General features: G+C 40.8%; 1 protein-coding gene across 1 annotated transcript in view; it reads right to left on the bottom strand.

The window, feature by feature from the left end:
• LOC103515041 overlaps positions 1–16,275 on the bottom strand; it is a gene marked incomplete at its 5' end in the record, with an annotated part of 19,984 nt that extends 3,709 nt beyond the window's left edge. Inside the window, 11 exon segments of the mRNA XM_026827855.1 lie at positions 1,890–2,084; positions 6,355–6,418; positions 6,519–6,621; positions 7,114–7,295; positions 7,877–8,229; positions 8,984–9,214; positions 13,906–14,124; positions 14,540–14,546; positions 14,674–14,807; positions 15,497–15,700; positions 16,136–16,275. Coding sequence (XP_026683656.1) covers positions 1,890–2,084; positions 6,355–6,418; positions 6,519–6,621; positions 7,114–7,295; positions 7,877–8,229; positions 8,984–9,214; positions 13,906–14,124; positions 14,540–14,546; positions 14,674–14,807; positions 15,497–15,700; positions 16,136–16,275 — 1,832 coding nt within the window.
• Positions 16,276–17,187: the final 912 nt, after the last annotated feature.

A 17,187-nucleotide genomic window follows, 5' to 3' on the forward strand; every position in this document is an offset into this window, starting at 1 on the left:
TCTCTCTCTCCTCTCTCTCTCTCTCTCTCTCTCTCTCTCTCTCTCTCTCTCTCTCTCTCTCTCTCTCTCAATAGGGTCAGAGCTACACTAAGATCGAAAGTAGGGGCTCCGTTGTGGACGCCTACTGAGACAAGTTCTGGGTAAACATACCTTGTAAACAGTTAGATGTGAAGCTAGCCATGACTTGTAATAGAGCACTGAGCGTTGTGTCAGAGGTGAGAACCCAGCCTAGTAACTTATGTAGAGTGTCTGCTAGGCCTGCCTTAGCCGCTATTTCACATAAACGGGGATGCTGGCATAGGATATTGTTCAGGAGTTGTAGATAAATGTCCATCTCTGTACATAGCTGAAATGGTAGAAACTTTAGTTGTTATTTTAATCGTTACTTTACAGTCTTTCTGTTATATTTCAAATATTTTTGTCTGATATGATAACACACGTTAAACACACTGGGGCACGTTAAACAGGGAGTAGACCAGCTTAGTCTGGCTAGGGGACTTTAAACAGGGACTATATTTCCCTTGTTGAAGAAATAGCAAAAGTTGAGTGCGAAGGGCATCCACTCGTAAAATGTGTAGCCAAAACCAAATGTCAGCCCAAAGCAATCACCCTAGTTAGGGCTGCACACGGGAAAAGGCGAAGAAAAAGAAGATGATAACACACTTTCATATCAGCCAAAAGGCCGAGAACGAATTTTGCAAAGTTAGAACAGTCGAAAGTACCTACCTAAGATGGAAATTTTCCAATACTTACCACATTATCACCATGAGAACATTCCAAACTAACATAGAACTGTTTGAGTCTCACATGAACATCATCCAATATATCATACTCTAATAGTAAGGGCCCGTGTTGTGGCCCGCGCCTACTGGTTAGAGCAAGGACAGAGTTGACCAGTGCTGGGCAGGGTTTGAACTTGTGACTCCATAGACTGAATACCACGTGACAGAGGGGTTCCAGGTTATCTGTAAGGGGAAGAAGGATTAGGAAATTTTAGCTTCAATTGTGACCCAAAATATATATCAAATAATAGTGAATATAAATAGTAGGAAACTTTGTTTTCTAGATAATAGATCCCCGATGCACTCTGACGTGGAGTGACAGAGATATTAGCGAAAAAGAGAGAAAGGTTCGGTCAAGTTTGGTGTGACTTTCATGTAGGCCTCGGCTTTCATGGGTTTTGTTTATCGTTTGGGCGATAAGAGGAGTCGAGTGGATTGGAACACATCACATGCCTTCAGGCACACTCCATTTGTCAAGTGTTTAGGCATTGCCTTGCCCTTGGGATCAATTTAATTCGAAGAAACCCATTTACTGATGAAAATTTGTAATGAAATGTAATGTAATGAAACAATAAGACACAATAATTCCGATCTGTATTTACCTGGATTGAGATGGGGCACAAGGCGAGGCAGTGTGTTGAGGATCGAACGTGCGGTCTGTGGGTAAAGTCATTGTATAACTGAGAAAGTCTTTAGTGACGAGGGTTTTCGTAGTGATCAAACAACTGCTACATTAGACGCTTGAGGTTTGTGCTCATCCCGTAGTATGCCTGTATGCCTCTCATCAGACGGGCGATAAGAGACACAATACTTCCCGTTTAAGTGCTGGGTCAACACGAGAACACCAGAAAGTAACCCGTTGAAATAACTGCAATCGAAAGACGAGTACATTCACTTTTACCGTAAATGTTCTCAATTTGAACTACAAGGGTTAGTTAGGGGTACTCAAGACAAGTTCTGGATGAATTTACCTTGTAAACAGTTAGATGTGAAAATCTCAATTTGAACTACAAGAGTTAGTTAGGAGTACCATTGCTACGAAATAAAAATGGCGGTGGAACACTCATCCTTAAAAAAAAAGACACAATAATTCCGATCTGTATTTACCTGGATTGAGATGGGGCACAAGGCGAGGCAGTGTGTTGAGGATCGAACGTGCGGTCTGTGGCTTGTCAGTCCGGAGTAGATGGCATAGGACCGAGACTACAGTGGGAGGGAGAGCGGGAGGGAGGGGAAGAGAGGAGAGGAGGGAGAGGGAGAGACGCCAGAGACTGTCCCGAGACGGTACGGAGATGTCTCCATCTGAAAGGAAAATGGGGTTAGGTGGCAGAGAATGCCTCGAACATGAACTTTTATCCGGTGTCAACACGTAGGTAGTTTTTTGTTTAGGAATTTTTGAATTGAGTGCCTCAGTTCCAAAAGGGGACAAATTTTGCCTTTTTCAAGACCAAAACCATTGAAATCGGCTGCTTGCTTCAAAAGATCTGAGTTTTTCGTGTTTTCCCTAGAAATGTTCACTTTTTCATGTCCACTTTTGGAATTAGACTACTCAATTATGTCCACTTTTGGAATTAGACTACTCCTTATCCTATATGTATAGGATAATGAAAGTAAAAAGGAATTTTAATTGAGTTAAGCATAAATACTTGTCACAAATATCGTCCCCCTATTATTACACCTAGATATATTTTATGACTTGACTTGGACTCGAACCACCAACCTCCAGATCCAAAGTGCAACGCGTTGACCCCTGAGGGAAACCTTTGCAGTTACACGCCCACTATGAATCTGTTTTCTTCATCTCTTTCTTTCTTTGCCCACCGCGTACTATCCCATAAGAGCCTTTTTTTTCTTCTTCGTTGGATCTTGCTGAAATTAAACCGCTCCTAACTCCAGAGTAAATATATCAAATAATAGTGAACATAAATAGTAGGAAACTTTGTTTTCTAGATAATAGATCCCCGATGCACTCTGACGTGGAGTGACTGAGATATTAGCGAAAAAGAGAGAAAGGTTCGGTCAAGTTTGGTGTGACTTTCATGTAGGCCTCGGCTTTCATCGGTTTTGTTTATCGTATGGGCGATAAGGGGAGTCGAGTGGATTGGAACACATCACATGCCTTCAGGCACACTCCATTTGTCAAGGGTTTAGGCATTGCCTTGCCCTTGGGATCAATTTAATTTGAAGAAACCCATATACTGATGAAAATTTGCAATGAAACAATAAGAAACAATAAGGGGGCACGGTTGGTCCAGTGGTAACGCGCTTGCTTGCCATGCAGAAGGTCCCGGGTTCGAATCCCACCATCGACAAAAATTTCTAGCAGACTCCATAGACATTGAGTATCGAGGGTTTTGGTGTTGGGAGAGTGATAGAGAATGAGGCTAAGATATTCCAGACAGATGTTCACCATGCTTGAATCTGTGAAATGAAGAAAATCAACCATAAGATCACTTTGAAGTTTGAACAATCAATCAAAAAAATCTGGTGTGAACATCACACGACTTTCCTTATCCTATTGAATGATGCTTATTTGGGTGTTCTGTTGTAGCTGAAAACCGCCAAAAAGCGATCAAAATACCGCCAACCGCAGCACCTATTTTAACCAAACGTTTTGTGTTACATCCTTGTCACATTTGTGAACTACATACCAAATTTCAAGTCTTTAGCTTATACCGTTCCCGAGATATTGTTAAATTACACCGAAAACCGCCAAAAAGCGGTAAAATGCCGCCAAGCGTTGCACCGGTCTTAACCAAAAGTTTCGTGTCGCATCCTTGTCACATTTGACAGCTGCATGCCCGTTGCACCGGTCTTAACCAAAAATTTCCTGTCGCATCCTTGTCACATTTGACATCTACATACCAAATTTCAAGTCTCTAGCTCTTACCGTTCTCGAGATATTTTGTGTGTCGCATTCTTGTCACATTTGAAAGATACATACCAAATTTCAAGTCTCTAGCTCTTACCGTTCTCGAGATATTTTGTTTACAGACACAGACAGACACACACACTGACCAATGGCTGAAACTTTGGATTTAGACTCTAGGGACCTCAAAACGTGTTTTGGAACTAAAATCTGACCATCGAAAATTTGACCCGATTACATTACTTTCCTTCCTATGGGATAAGGAAAGTAAAAAATGAATTCTTCGTGGTAAAGCAGAGCTTTTTCACAATTTTTCTGGATATCAAAGCATTAGATTTGATCGAATTGTGTAATAATATCATTACTAAGTTCCTCCTTTGCTATCAATCTTCATATTTCAGTAATCTTTTTACACTGGTAATGCCGCCACTGGTCGCTACTCGATTAAAGTAGCTACTTAATTGTCCTCACGAGACCGAGTGCACCCCGAACTTCAAACACAGAGCCGATAAAACTTCGACCCCGCCGGGAATCGAACCCGGACCTCCGGCGTGCAAGTCTAGTGTAATACCCACTCGGTCACGGAGGCTGAAGAAGAAAGGAAGGAATAAAGCAAGAAAGAAAGATCAAACAAAAAAAAGTGGTGTGAAGATCACACGACTTTCCTCATCCTAATGAATGATGCTTATTTTGGGTGTTCTTGTTCTTATGGCCAAACTTTTACAATATCTCTAACCGTTTAGTCGGTATAGCTGAAAACCGCAAAAAATAAAAAAAAAGGTCAAAAACCGGTCAATATACCGCCAACCGCAACACCTATCTCAACCAAACGTTTTGAGTTGCACCCTTGTCACATTTGTAAACTACATACCAAATTTCAAGTCTCTAGCTCATACCGTTCTTAGTACATAGTTTGCGTACAGTAGGATGAACAGGAGTTGTACTGTGTCTGACCGGCAGGTTGGGTGTAGAAATAGTACTGAAGGTTGCACCGATCTTAACCAAAAGTTTCTTGTCGTATCCTTGTCACATTTGACATCTACATACCAAATTTCAAGTCTCTAGCTCTTACCGTTTTGGAGATATTTTGTTTGCACACACAGACACTCACACGGACCAATGGCTGAAACATTGGATTTAGGCTCGAGGGACCTCAAAACGTGTTTTGGCACTAAAAACTGACCATCGAAAATTTGACCCGATTACATTACTTTCCTTCCAGTACTGAAATGAAGAAAAAGTACTGGAATGTACTGAAATATGGAAATATGTAGTACTGAAATTTTAAAATAAAAATGTACTTTTGAACTGTAACTGCTAAGGCCTTACCGTCCCGAAATCGAAGAAAGAAGGAAGACAGGATAGGAGAAAGCCAGCCTTTCCGAGAATGAACCTTATCTGTCTAGAATACAATCCGCCCCGGGCGAGAATCGAACCCGCGAAGTAGCGCTTACAAGGCAGACGCGCTATCCTCCAAGCTAACTAGACTTATAGTTACCTTTGATGATGTCTACAAGCAGATTGTATTCAGAACCCAGATATTGTCGAATCCCGGAGCTATTCTCACAAACATTGCGCAATACCCGTACACAACAACCGATACTTTGCTTCCCCTTGCTACGATCTGGAAGGTTGGTGTTCTGAAAACGGAGAACAAAAATGAACTTTTTTAGGGGGGAGTATTTTTTTTTTTTTTTTTTTTTTTTTCATTTCAAGTCTCTAGCTCTTACCGATCTCGAGATATTTTGTTTGCAGACAGACAGACACACGGACCAATGGCTGAAACATTGGATTTAGGCTCTAGGGACCTCAAAACGTGTTTTGGCACTAAAAACTGACCATCGAAATTTTGACCCGATTACATTACTTTCCTTTCTATATAAGCAAAGTAACAAACAAACAAACAAACAAACTGACTTACCCATCTGTTCGTGCTGTTCAATACACACGAGAACACTTTGTGTTAAGCTCTCGTAGTCAAACAAACAAACAAACAAACAAACAAACAAACAAACTGACTTACCCATCTGTTCGTGCTGTTCAATACACACGAGAACACTTTGTGTTAAGCTCTCGTAGTCGTGTACTCTGTCTGGATGGGTGGCGATGATTTTGGTGACCACTTTGAGCAGTTGTATAAAAAGGAGGGTGTGGTGTGTTAGGTTACTAGGAGAGGAAGTAATGAGGGAGAGGAGATTTTGCTTGCTGAGGAGCAGTTCCGAGATCCAGTCCATTTGATTATCTGTGGAAATGGGGTCGATTTTTATTTTACATTATTATTATTATTTTTTTAAAGAGGTTTGACAGAGGGAACTGTAATTGCTATGGTCTTATCGTCCCGAAATCGAAGAGAGAAGGAAGACAGGATAGGAAATCTGAGATCCAGTCCATTTGATTATCTGTGGAAATGGGGTCGATTTTTATATTACATTATTATTATTTTTTTTAAGAGGTTTGACAGAGGGAACTGTAACTGCTATGGTCTTATCGTCCCGAAATCGAAGAGAGAAGGAAGACTTACTGAATGCCTAATTTACTAATTCTAACAACAAATTTTCTTTTTACACTGGTAATACCATCAACGGTCGCTACTCGACTAAAGTAGCTACGCAATCGTCCTCACGAGGCTGAATGCACCCCGAAATCCAAACACAGAGCTGGAAAAACTTTGACTCAGCCGGGAATCGAAAGGACGAAACTTACCATAGGATGAGGCATTCAGGATATAAATGAGGGCTGAAGTAAACTTATCACTAATCAGGGGTACTTCAGGGTTTAGACTGAAGTACAGAGAGTCACTTACCATAGGATGAAGCATTCAGGATATAAATGAGGGCTGAAGTAAACTTATCACTAATCAGAAGTACTTCAGGGTTTAGACTGAAGTACAGAGTCAATATTCGAGACATAGAAGAACATAGCTCTGTAAGCTCTGTTGTTAGAGGAGTACTGCAATATTTGGTCATTTCACTGAAACAGAGAGAAAAGGACGTTTTTAAAATAAATATAAAATAACTATTCTTATATCTAGGTAAATAAAATTTTACTTTTGTCTGTACATTGCTAAGAATAATGGTTGATAATGCGCTTGCTTGCCGTACAGAAGTTTCCGGGTTCGAATACAACCATCTTACCATCGATCGACGGAAAATTTGCACTCATATTTCGATTGCACATATTTCAACTTTCAAAGGGTTACTTTCTGGTGTTCACGTGTTGATCCAGCACCTAAATGGGAAGTATTGTCTTTCTTATCGCCCATCTGATGAGAGGCATACTACGGGATGGGCATGCTACGACACAGACCACACGGGTCTAATATAGCCGTTGTGGTTGTTACAAAAGAGTACTACTGAAAGTAATGAAAGGTTCTTCAAATTCTGTATGTCTCTCTGAAGCCAGTGAGTCCTAAGAGCCTGGGACATACTACAGACTTGGCATGCTATTACACAAACGCCTTACCTCATTAGTACACAGATAAGTTGTACCATAGGGTCCGTCTGAGCCAAGAGTCCTGGGTTCAAATTGAACAAGTTGTTCACCAGGAGACACACCGCGGACTTCAAACTCGAAGACCGCGGGTTCGATAGAATTGGAATCACCTTGGTGAAGAAATTTTCGTCGATACACTTCCGAAGTAAAATCTGAAAAACAATGAGTAAAAGCTACTATGAATCTACGAAAAGCTTCGATATAGTCTTTGACACTTTTTTTTACTCTCTATTACTATTTTTCAAGAGGTTTGATAGAGGGAACTGTAACTGCTAAGGTCTTATCGTCCCGAAAGCGGAGAGAGAAGGAAGACAGGATAGGAAAAAGCCAGCCGTTCTGAGAACGAACCTTACCCGTTCAGGATAAAATCCACCCCGGGCGGGAATCGAACCCGCGGCCTACCCTTCAAGCTAAGTAGGCTTTAGAAAAAAAGTTTGGCCATTTTCAATCGTATTGTCAATGATGTAAGTACAAGTTATCACCTCGAGAACGAACCTTACCCGTTCAGGATAAATCCACCCCGGGCGGGAATCGAACCCGCGGCCTACCCTTCAAGCTAAGTAGGCTTTAGAAAAAAAAGTTTTGCCATTTTCAATCGTATTGTCAATGATGTAAGTACAAGTTATCACCAATAAGTATTGTGTATGAATATGTGCAGAAAACCCGAAAATTCTATTCTATTCACAAATAAATCACGATTTCGATTAGATTTTACTTTTGCGCGTACGCTCACCTCACTCGTAGAGAAAGACGCCATATTTGCGCAACACATAGCGGCGCATTGCGCAACCAGGTCTGCGTTGCGCACCCGCACTACATCCCTTAGGGCGTCGTCAACAAGGCGGGGTATATTGTGTAGGAGCGCCGTGACAGAGCCCCTGTTAGAACACAGGCCGGAGATGAGATGATAGGCGCACGCTTTGACAGAACCCATGGAATAGGTGACAGAACCCCTGGTATTGTTGATGGAACCCCTGGTATTGGCGTTGATGGAGTCCCCGGTACTGGTATTGTTGATGGAACCCCTGGTATTGTTGATGGGGGAGGGGAAGGGAGGAGAGGAGGGAGAGGGAGAGACGCCAGAGACTGTCCCGAGACGGTACGGAGATGTCTTTATCTGAAAGGAAAATGGGGTTAAGTGGCAGAGAATGCCTCGAACATGAACTTTTATCCGGTGTCAACACGTAGGGAGTTTTTTTTTTTGGAATTTCTAATTGAGTGCCTCAGTTCCAAAAGGGGACAAATTTTGCTTTTTTCAACACCAAAACCATTAAAATCGGCTGCTGGCTTCAAAAGATCTGAGTTTTTCGTGTTTTCCCTAGGAATGTTCACTTTTTCATGTCCACTTTTGGAATTAGACTACTGTTAAACATAGTTAAATGCTTGTCACAAATATCGTCCGCCTATGGGGCTCAACCACTTTTTTTTTCTTCACTGATAAAGGAAGTTCGAAACACGCTGATTTCAATAGAAATGCTTAAAATTTCATTTGAGGCTTCCTAAGAGGAGAAATCTTTGTTGGAAATTTCTGATTTTTGAAACGCACAAAATTTTCGCGGGCAGCTATTTTTTTGTGATGACGTCAGTTCATGCGAGGTCGTAAACCATGGCTGCTTCAACATTTTTTTTTGCGACCTTTGAGCGACATTTTAGGGGATTTAGGGACCGTTTTGGATGTTTTTGAGTGTGCCAATGCACTTTTTGGGTACTTTTACATCGGAATAGGACTCTATCTCAAAAAAAATTGTCATTTGGTTGAGCCCCATTACTATACCTATTGGCACCCATTTTTCCTAACCATCAAATAAGAGTTTATTGTCGATCAAATATAAATGGAAACTTGTTAAAAAATCCAAATGCACACCATGTCCGATGTAACTTACCACGCTGTCAGTGAGTATATTGCTCAGTATTAGATTCAAACAGGAGAGCACTAGATCAGTACGAGCTCTAATGTTAGAATCAGCAATTAGCAGACTCCATAGACACTGAGTATCAAGGCTTTTGGTGTTGGGAGAATGATAGAGAATGAGGCTAAGATATTCCAGACAGATGTTCACCATGCTTGAATCTGTGAAATGAAGAAAATCCCAGGAAATCCTTACATTGTTGCAATTCAGGTAAAGGTCAATTTTTGATAAACTCTCTCTTTTAAAATGCAGAGGTAGCTCTAAGTTCAGAGGTTGGATTCCACAACAGGTAAGGTGGGTGGAAATCGCCTTACCCAACTTTGTTTCACTGTCGGAGGAAGCACTGTGCAATATAGCTTCCCCTTTTATTTTGCTGTCACGTTGATCTGGACACACTATAAGGTTCTTTTGGTTTCAATCTATTAAACAGCTATACAAGGAAGGTAGTAGCACTTCAGAGCAGCTGTCCACTACATTTACCCTCGGGGCTCAAGGTGATTTTGTATCAATACTCAAAAGGGTACCCAAAGATGTTTTTGTATTATCAATAGGTACCTTGTTGTTGTTGTTGTTGTTGTTGTTGTTGTTGTAGCGGCTTCAGCTGTAGCCGAATGGTGATGGCAGAATAGGTAGGTAAAGAAAAGTTTTCTTTTTACTTTTTTGTATCTGCCATTCACCGGGGTGATTGTCTCTAGCCATGTCTAATTGGCTCGTCCTGAACAGCAGTCAATCATCGTGGGGACTTGTGCTAAATCCTTAAATGCAGAAAGTTTGAACAATCAATAATAATATTAAAAAAAAAAAAATGAATTCTTCGTGGTAAAGCAGAGCTTTTTCACAATTTTTCTGGATATCAAAGCATTAGATTCGATCGAATTGTGTAATAATTGCATTACTAAGTTCCTCCTTTGCAATCAATCTTCATATATCAGTAATCTTCTAACTCTGGTAATGCCGCCACTGGTCGCTAGTCGCTACTCGATTAAAGTAGCTACTCAATTGTCCTCACGAGACCGAGTGCACCTCGAACTTCAAACACAGAGCCGATAAAAACTTCGACCCCGCCGGGAATTGAACCCGAGACCTTCGGAGTGCAAGTCTAGTGTGATACCCACTCGGCCACGGAGGCTAACGAAGAAAGGAAGGAATAAATCAAGAAAGAAAGATCAAACAAACAATCTGGTGTGAACATCACACGACTTTCCTGATCCTAATATTCCTAATGAATGATGCTTATTTGGGGTGTTCTTGTTCTTATAGCCAAACTTTTACAATATCTCTAACCGTTTAGTCGGTATAGCTGAAAACCGCAAAAAAAAAGGTCAAAAACCGGTCAATATACCGCCAACCGCAACACCTATCTCAACCAAACGATTTGAGTTGCACCCTTGTCACATTTTTTTAAACTACATACCAAATTTCAAGTCTCTAGCTCATACCGTTCCCGATATATTGTTAAATTACACCGAAAACCGCCAAAAAGCGGTAAAAGAATGTACTGAAATAGTACTAGAATGTACTGAAATAGTATTAGAATGTACTGAAATTTGAATGGAGTACTGAAATGTAGAAAATGTACTGAATTAGTACTAAAATGTACTGGAATAGTACTAAAATGTACAGGAAACTGCAATATGTAGTACTAAAATGTACTGAGCTTCGAATTTTAAAATTTGCTTTCTTGTGGTTTGATAGGAGGGACTGTAACTGCCAAGATCTTATCGTCCCGAAAGCGAAGAAAGAAGGAAGACAGGATAGGAAAAAGCCAGCCGTCCCGACAACGAACCATATCTGTTTAGGACAAAAATCTGCCCCGCGAGGGAATCGAACCGGCAGCCTTGAAATATAGAAAGCTACCCTGAAAGCTAACTAGTCTTAATAGTTACCTTTGATGATGTCTACAAGCAGATTGTATTCGCAGCCCAGATATTGTCGAATCCCGGAGCTATTCTCACAAACATTGCGCAGTACCCGTACACAACAACCGATACTTTGCTTCCCCTTGCTACGATCTGGAAGGTTGGTGGTCTGAAAACGGAGGACACAAATGAACTTTTTTAGGGGGGGAGTAGTAAAGAAAGGACGTCACCGAGTTCTCTCCCGACCCAATAGACAGATTTCGCAACGCATTTTTTTTGGGGATCGGTACGATGCTCGACGAGTTTTGGTTTCTGCGCATGACACACATTATGGGGTTTTGAACACGGGGATCGGAGTTCAAACCAAAACACGATGTTTTGGCTTGAATATGGGGATTTTTTTCGTAATTTCGTATTACGAAAATGAAATTTCCATGTTAGAAACGCGCGTAAATTTAAATTCTTTTTGAATAGATCACGGTTATTTTACATTTTTGAAGGGGAAATTAATTTTGACTGAAATTTTTTGATGTAGGTAGGTATCTTGTGATTGTTTTGGGCTGACATATGGTTTTGACCTTTTGACCAAAATCCCTCTACCAAACCTCTTGAAAAAAAAAAAAAAACTCACCAGACAGGGTTCGAACGACCTTGAGTAGCAGAAGTAAGAGTTGTTGGTCTTGTAAACTGGAGGGTAGGGGTTCGAGATATCGGGTCAGTATGGAGGAGAATGGTAGCTTGGTTAGTTGAACGGGGTCTTCAATATGTTGCAAGTCTAAGTATCTGGAATAGAAAAAAAGGTTAAGAGAAGAGAAGATAATATAAATTTGAATTTGAATATAAGTCCTTTATTTTTGGAACATTGCTTTACAATAAAAACATCTCCTAGGCTAAATTCAACCCCTGGGGAGATGGCTATTCTTCCACTTCTTAATGCATAATTATATTCTGTGGGTGCGATGGAATGAGAAGTCCAGTTGTAGAGGTTGAATAGGTTGATATCAGAAGGTTAAGAATTAAGAAGGTTTTGAGTTTATATTTGATTTTTATTTTTGAGTGAATCAGTGAATTGAGATTGAGAGAATGGAGCGAATTATTTTTTTATTATTTCTTACCTCTGTAGTATAGTCAGCTTGAGTGTAGGAACTTGAACTGTGTAATACTTGTAGGGAAGTATTACATCCTTGTACTATACAAGCAGATCTTAGTTCTTACCTCTGTAGTATAGTCAGCTTGAGTGTAGGAACTTGAACTGTGTAATACTTGTAGGGAAGTATTACATCCTTGTACCATACTTAGTTCTTACCTCTGTAGTGTAGTCACTGCAGTGTAAGCTTGAGTGTAGGAACTTGTACTGTGTAATACTTGTAGGGAAGTATTACATCCTCGTACTATACTAGCAGATCTTAGTTCTTACCTCTGTAGTATAATCAGCTTGAGTGTAGGAACTTGTACTGTGTAATACTTGTAGGGAAGTATTACATCCTTGTACTATACTAGCAGATCTTAGTTCTTACCTCTGTAGTGTAGTCACTGCAGTGTAAGCTTGAGTGTAGGAACTTGTACTGTGTAATACTTGTAGGGAAGTATTACATCCTTGTACTATACTAGCAGATCTTAGTTCTTACCTCTGTAGTATAATCAGCTTGAGTGTAGGAACTTGTACTGTGTAATACTTGTAGGGAAGTATTACATCCTTGTACTATACTAGCAGATCTTAGTTCTTACCTCTGTAGTATAATCAGCTTGAGTGTAGGAACTTGTACTGTGTAATACTTGTAGGGAAGTATTACATCCTTGTACTATACTAGCAGATCTTAGTTCTTACCTCTGTAGTATAATCAGCTTGAGTGTAGGAACTTGTACTGTGTAATACTTGTAGGGAAGTATTACATCCTTGTACTATACTAGCAGATCTTAGTTCTTACCTCTGGATATAGGGCGTTTCATCGATCCGATGTTGCCGCAGTTGTCCCAATTGGTCCCAGGCATGTTGAGCTCCTCATGTGACTTGTCAGTCCGGCCTTTGATACGTACATACATACATACGTACAGACCATGGGCTAAAAACCACTTTTCTGGAATCAGGGGACCCCAAAACGGATATTTCCACCCATTTCCCGATTTTGAAAATTTGGACCGATTGCAATACTTTCATTACTAGTATAGCTCCGCTATACTGTTAGTAATAGAAAGTAAAAATGTTTTCTGACCCCTATGTCTTTCTCTCCCTTTTACCTCGCCTTTTCCCGTGTACAGACGGGATCGGCGTTTTTCATCAGCCTCTCAATCAGCCCTAACTAGGGTGATTGCTTTGGGCTGACATTTGGTTTTGGCTACGAAAATTTTACGAGAGGATGCCCTTCGCACTCAACCTTTGCTATTTCTTTAGCAAGGGAAAGTTCAGGCCGATATGTATGCTGTACCCCCCCCTTAGCAGACTCCATAGACACTGAGTATCGAGGCTTTTGGTGTTGGGAAAATGATAGAGAATGAGGCTAAGATATTCCAGACAGATGTTCACCATGCTTGAATCTGTGAAATGAAGCTCATCAACCCTAAGATCACTTTAAAGTTTGAACAATCAATAAAAAAAAAAAAAAAAAAATGAATTTTTCGGGGTAAAGCAGAGCTTTTTCACAATTTTTGTGGATATCAAAGCATTAGATTTGATCGAATTGTGTAATAATTGCATTACTAAGTTCCTCCTTTGCAATCAATCTTCATATTTTAGTAATCTTTTTACACTGGTAATGCCGCCACTGGTCGCTACTCGATTAAAGTAGCTACTCAATTGTCCTCACGAGACCGAATGCACCTCGAACTTCAAACACAGAGCCGATAAAACTTCGACTCCGCCGGGATTCGAACCCGGGACCTCCGGAGTGCAAGCCTAGTGTGATACCCACTCGGCCACGGAGGCTAACGAAGAAAGGAAGGAATAAAGCAAGAAAGAAAGAAAGATCAAACAAACAAAAAACAAACTGACTTACCCATCTGTTCGTGCTGTTCAATACACACGAGAACACTTTGTGTTAAGCTCTCGTAATCGTGTACTCTGTCTGGATGGGTGGCGATGATTTTGGTGACCAGTTTGAGCAGTTGTATAAAAAGGAGGGTGTGGTGTGTTAGGTTACGAGGAGAGGAAGTAATGAGGGAGAGGAGATTTTGCTTGCTGAGGAGCAGTTCCGAGATCCAGTCCATTTGATCATCTGTGGAAATGAGGTCGATTTTTATTTTACATTATTATTTTTTTTTAAAGAGGTTTGACAGAGGGAACTGTAACCTGCTATGGTCTTATCGTCCCGAAATCGAAGAGAGAAGGAAGACAGGATAGGAGAAAGCCAGCCGTTGAAGTTTGATGAACTAAGGTCGTACCGTCCAGAAAGCGAAGAGAGAAGGACGACAGGATAGCAGGAGTGCGACCGCCTTGAAAGCTCTAGGTCGTTGGTTCGGATCCCGCCCGGGGCGGATTTTATACTGAACGGATAAGTTTCGTTCTCGGAACGGCTGGCTTTGTCCTATCCTCTGTCTTCCTTTTCTCTTCGCTTCCGGGACGATAAGACCTTAACAGTTACAGTTCCCTTAAGAAAAAAAAAGTCTTAGAATCAGCAACTAATCCGTGGCACAAGCTCTGCTTATACGGATGGGTATACCATTATAAGAAAAATGTATGTTGAGTTTTTTTTTTTTTTTAAGAGGTTTGACAGAGGGAACTGTAACTGCTTCAGATGATACTTATTATTTAATTTGTTAGTTACCTGTGATTCCTGGCCATTAGAGGCACTAGGTGACCCGTGTCGTAACAACTTATAGATATCACCTTCATAGTAATGATGTAAGTTCCAATGAATGATCAGATGCTGTTTGCACTCTACACGTGATAGGAGTTGCTCTGAGGACAAAAACAAAAAGTTGACTCGATTACATTACTTTCCTTCCTATAGGTGTAGGAAAGTAAAAAGGAATTTTAATTGAATTAAGCATAAATGCTTGTCACACATGTCGTTCCCCGCTCAACATACTATGCTAAATGTTATGTCTTGACTTGGACTCGAACCACCAACCTTTAAATTCAAAGTCCACCGTGCTAACGCGAACCACTACTACACCACTGAGGTTGATCATTTTATTTATAACAACCTCAGAGGTGTAGTGGTTAACGCGTTGGACTTCGAATCTGAAGGATATCACACCATTCGGCACCGACGGGAATCGAACCCGGGACCTGCGTGCAAGCCTAGTGTGATAGCCACTCGGTCACGGAGACTAGACATAAACTAGTTAAAGGTGTATTTTCCTTTCAGCGTTGACTATGGATATTTGTTTGTTTCATGAAAGAATTCCAAGAATTTTTCGAGTTTGTATCTTATTTAAGGGAGATGTGTTCAAGCATGGGGCCTGTGCTACTGTGGGTGAACACCATAAGCTTTGGCGGCCAACGTGTTGAAGTTGGAAATGCGAATCTCCGCCAAGGAACTGGTTTCGTTTCCACTGATATCCGGAAAGGAAAATAAGCCTTAACTAGTAAGCCTATGTACCTACATTGCTACTTGGAAAAAAAAAATCTAAATTCATGTTTACCTGTCTCATCGGGCAGTGTATGGGGGCTGTTGCACCAATGTGATCCCGAGTACGTGTCCGGTACATGTAGAGACTGCCTGATCATAACCGGTACTGATACAACAGACCCATCCTCCTCTCCGGAATTTAGTACATAGTCTGCGTAGAGTAGGATGAACAGGAGTTGTACTGCGTCTGACCGGCAGGTTGGGTGTAGAAATAGTACTGAAATGAAGAAAAAGTACTGGAATGTACTGAAATAGTACTAGAATGTACTGAAATAGTATTAGAATGTACTGAAATTATAATGGAGTACTGAAATTATACATAGTTTGCGTACAGAATCCTAAACATACAATGTTTACCTACCATGTTGGCACCGGTCGCTATGAGCATTTATATGTCATAGCTACTCATTTTCCTCACGAGGCTGAGTGGGCCCCGCAACAGCCAGTCACGGAATCAATTATTTGCATGATACAATTTATTGACCCCGCGGGGAATCGAACCCGGGTCTCCCGCGTGCAAGGCGAGCGCAGTGACCACTACGACATATAGAAATACATACATATGTAATACTGAAGCTACCCTGAAAGCTAACTAGACTTATAGTCTTACCTTTGCTTATAGCTATCTAGACTTATAGCTAACTAGAGTTACCTTTGATGATGTCTACAAGCAGATTGTATTCAGAACCCAGATATTGTCGAATCCCAGAGCTATTCTCACAAACATTGCGCAGTACCCGTACACAACAACCGATACTTTGCTTTCCCTTGCTACGATCTGGAAGGTTGGTGTTCTGAAAACGGAGGACACAAATGAACTTTTTTAGGGGGGAGTATTTTTTTTTTTTAAGAGGTTTGACAGAGGGAACTGTAACTGCTATGGTCTTATCGTCCCGAAATCGAAGAGAGAAGGAAGACAGCCTCCCTCTTTCACCTTCCCAAAAAAGGTTAAAATATTTGTTCCTATAAAGTTGTTTATTTATTTTCAGACTTTTGTGCCTAGGTTGGAAAGAGAATTTTTCTTCCAAACAAGTGCCTGAGCCTTGAATAGTGGGAAGGAAATAGTTATCAATTGGTCATAATTAGACTGAGGGGATATAAAGGGACTTTTCAGTCCATCCTAGCATCAGTTTAAACAAGGTAGGTAGGTATAAATTCTATTCTAAACAATAAAGTCTTCTTCTTCTTTTTCTTCGCCTTTTCCCGTGTTCAGACGGGGTCGGCGTTTTTCGTCAGCCTTTCAATCAGCCCTGGGGTGATTGCTTTGGGCTGACATTTGATTTTGGCTACAAAAATTTCAACAGTGGATGCCCTTCGCACTTAACCTTTGCCATTTCTTTAGCAAGGGAAATTCAGGCTGGTATACTCCCTGTTTAAAGTCTCCCAGCCAGACTAAGCTGGTCTACTCCCTGTGCCAGATAAATTCCAAGTATGTATTCTAAACAATAAAGTATAAGTGCCTAATAATTATGTTCCACGTGGATCAGTGGAACACTGCACCGCTACTGTTCCGTATCATTTGAGAAGAACAACACAACTTACATAACAAACATGCAATAGGTATTGTAATTTAAACTACAGAGATGGTACATAGGTATAGGCTCAGAATCAAGGGGGGGGGGAGAGCCCCTGGGGTCTTCCTAAAACAGGAACATGCTCTTAAATATAATGGGGGCTGTTGAGGGGAAAAAAAATCAAGAGAAC

This window comes from Diaphorina citri, unplaced genomic scaffold (assembly GCF_000475195.1).
Source record: "Diaphorina citri unplaced genomic scaffold, Diaci psyllid genome assembly version 1.1 scaffold1262, whole genome shotgun sequence".
In the NCBI taxonomy this organism is placed as follows: domain Eukaryota; kingdom Metazoa; phylum Arthropoda; class Insecta; order Hemiptera; family Psyllidae; genus Diaphorina; species Diaphorina citri.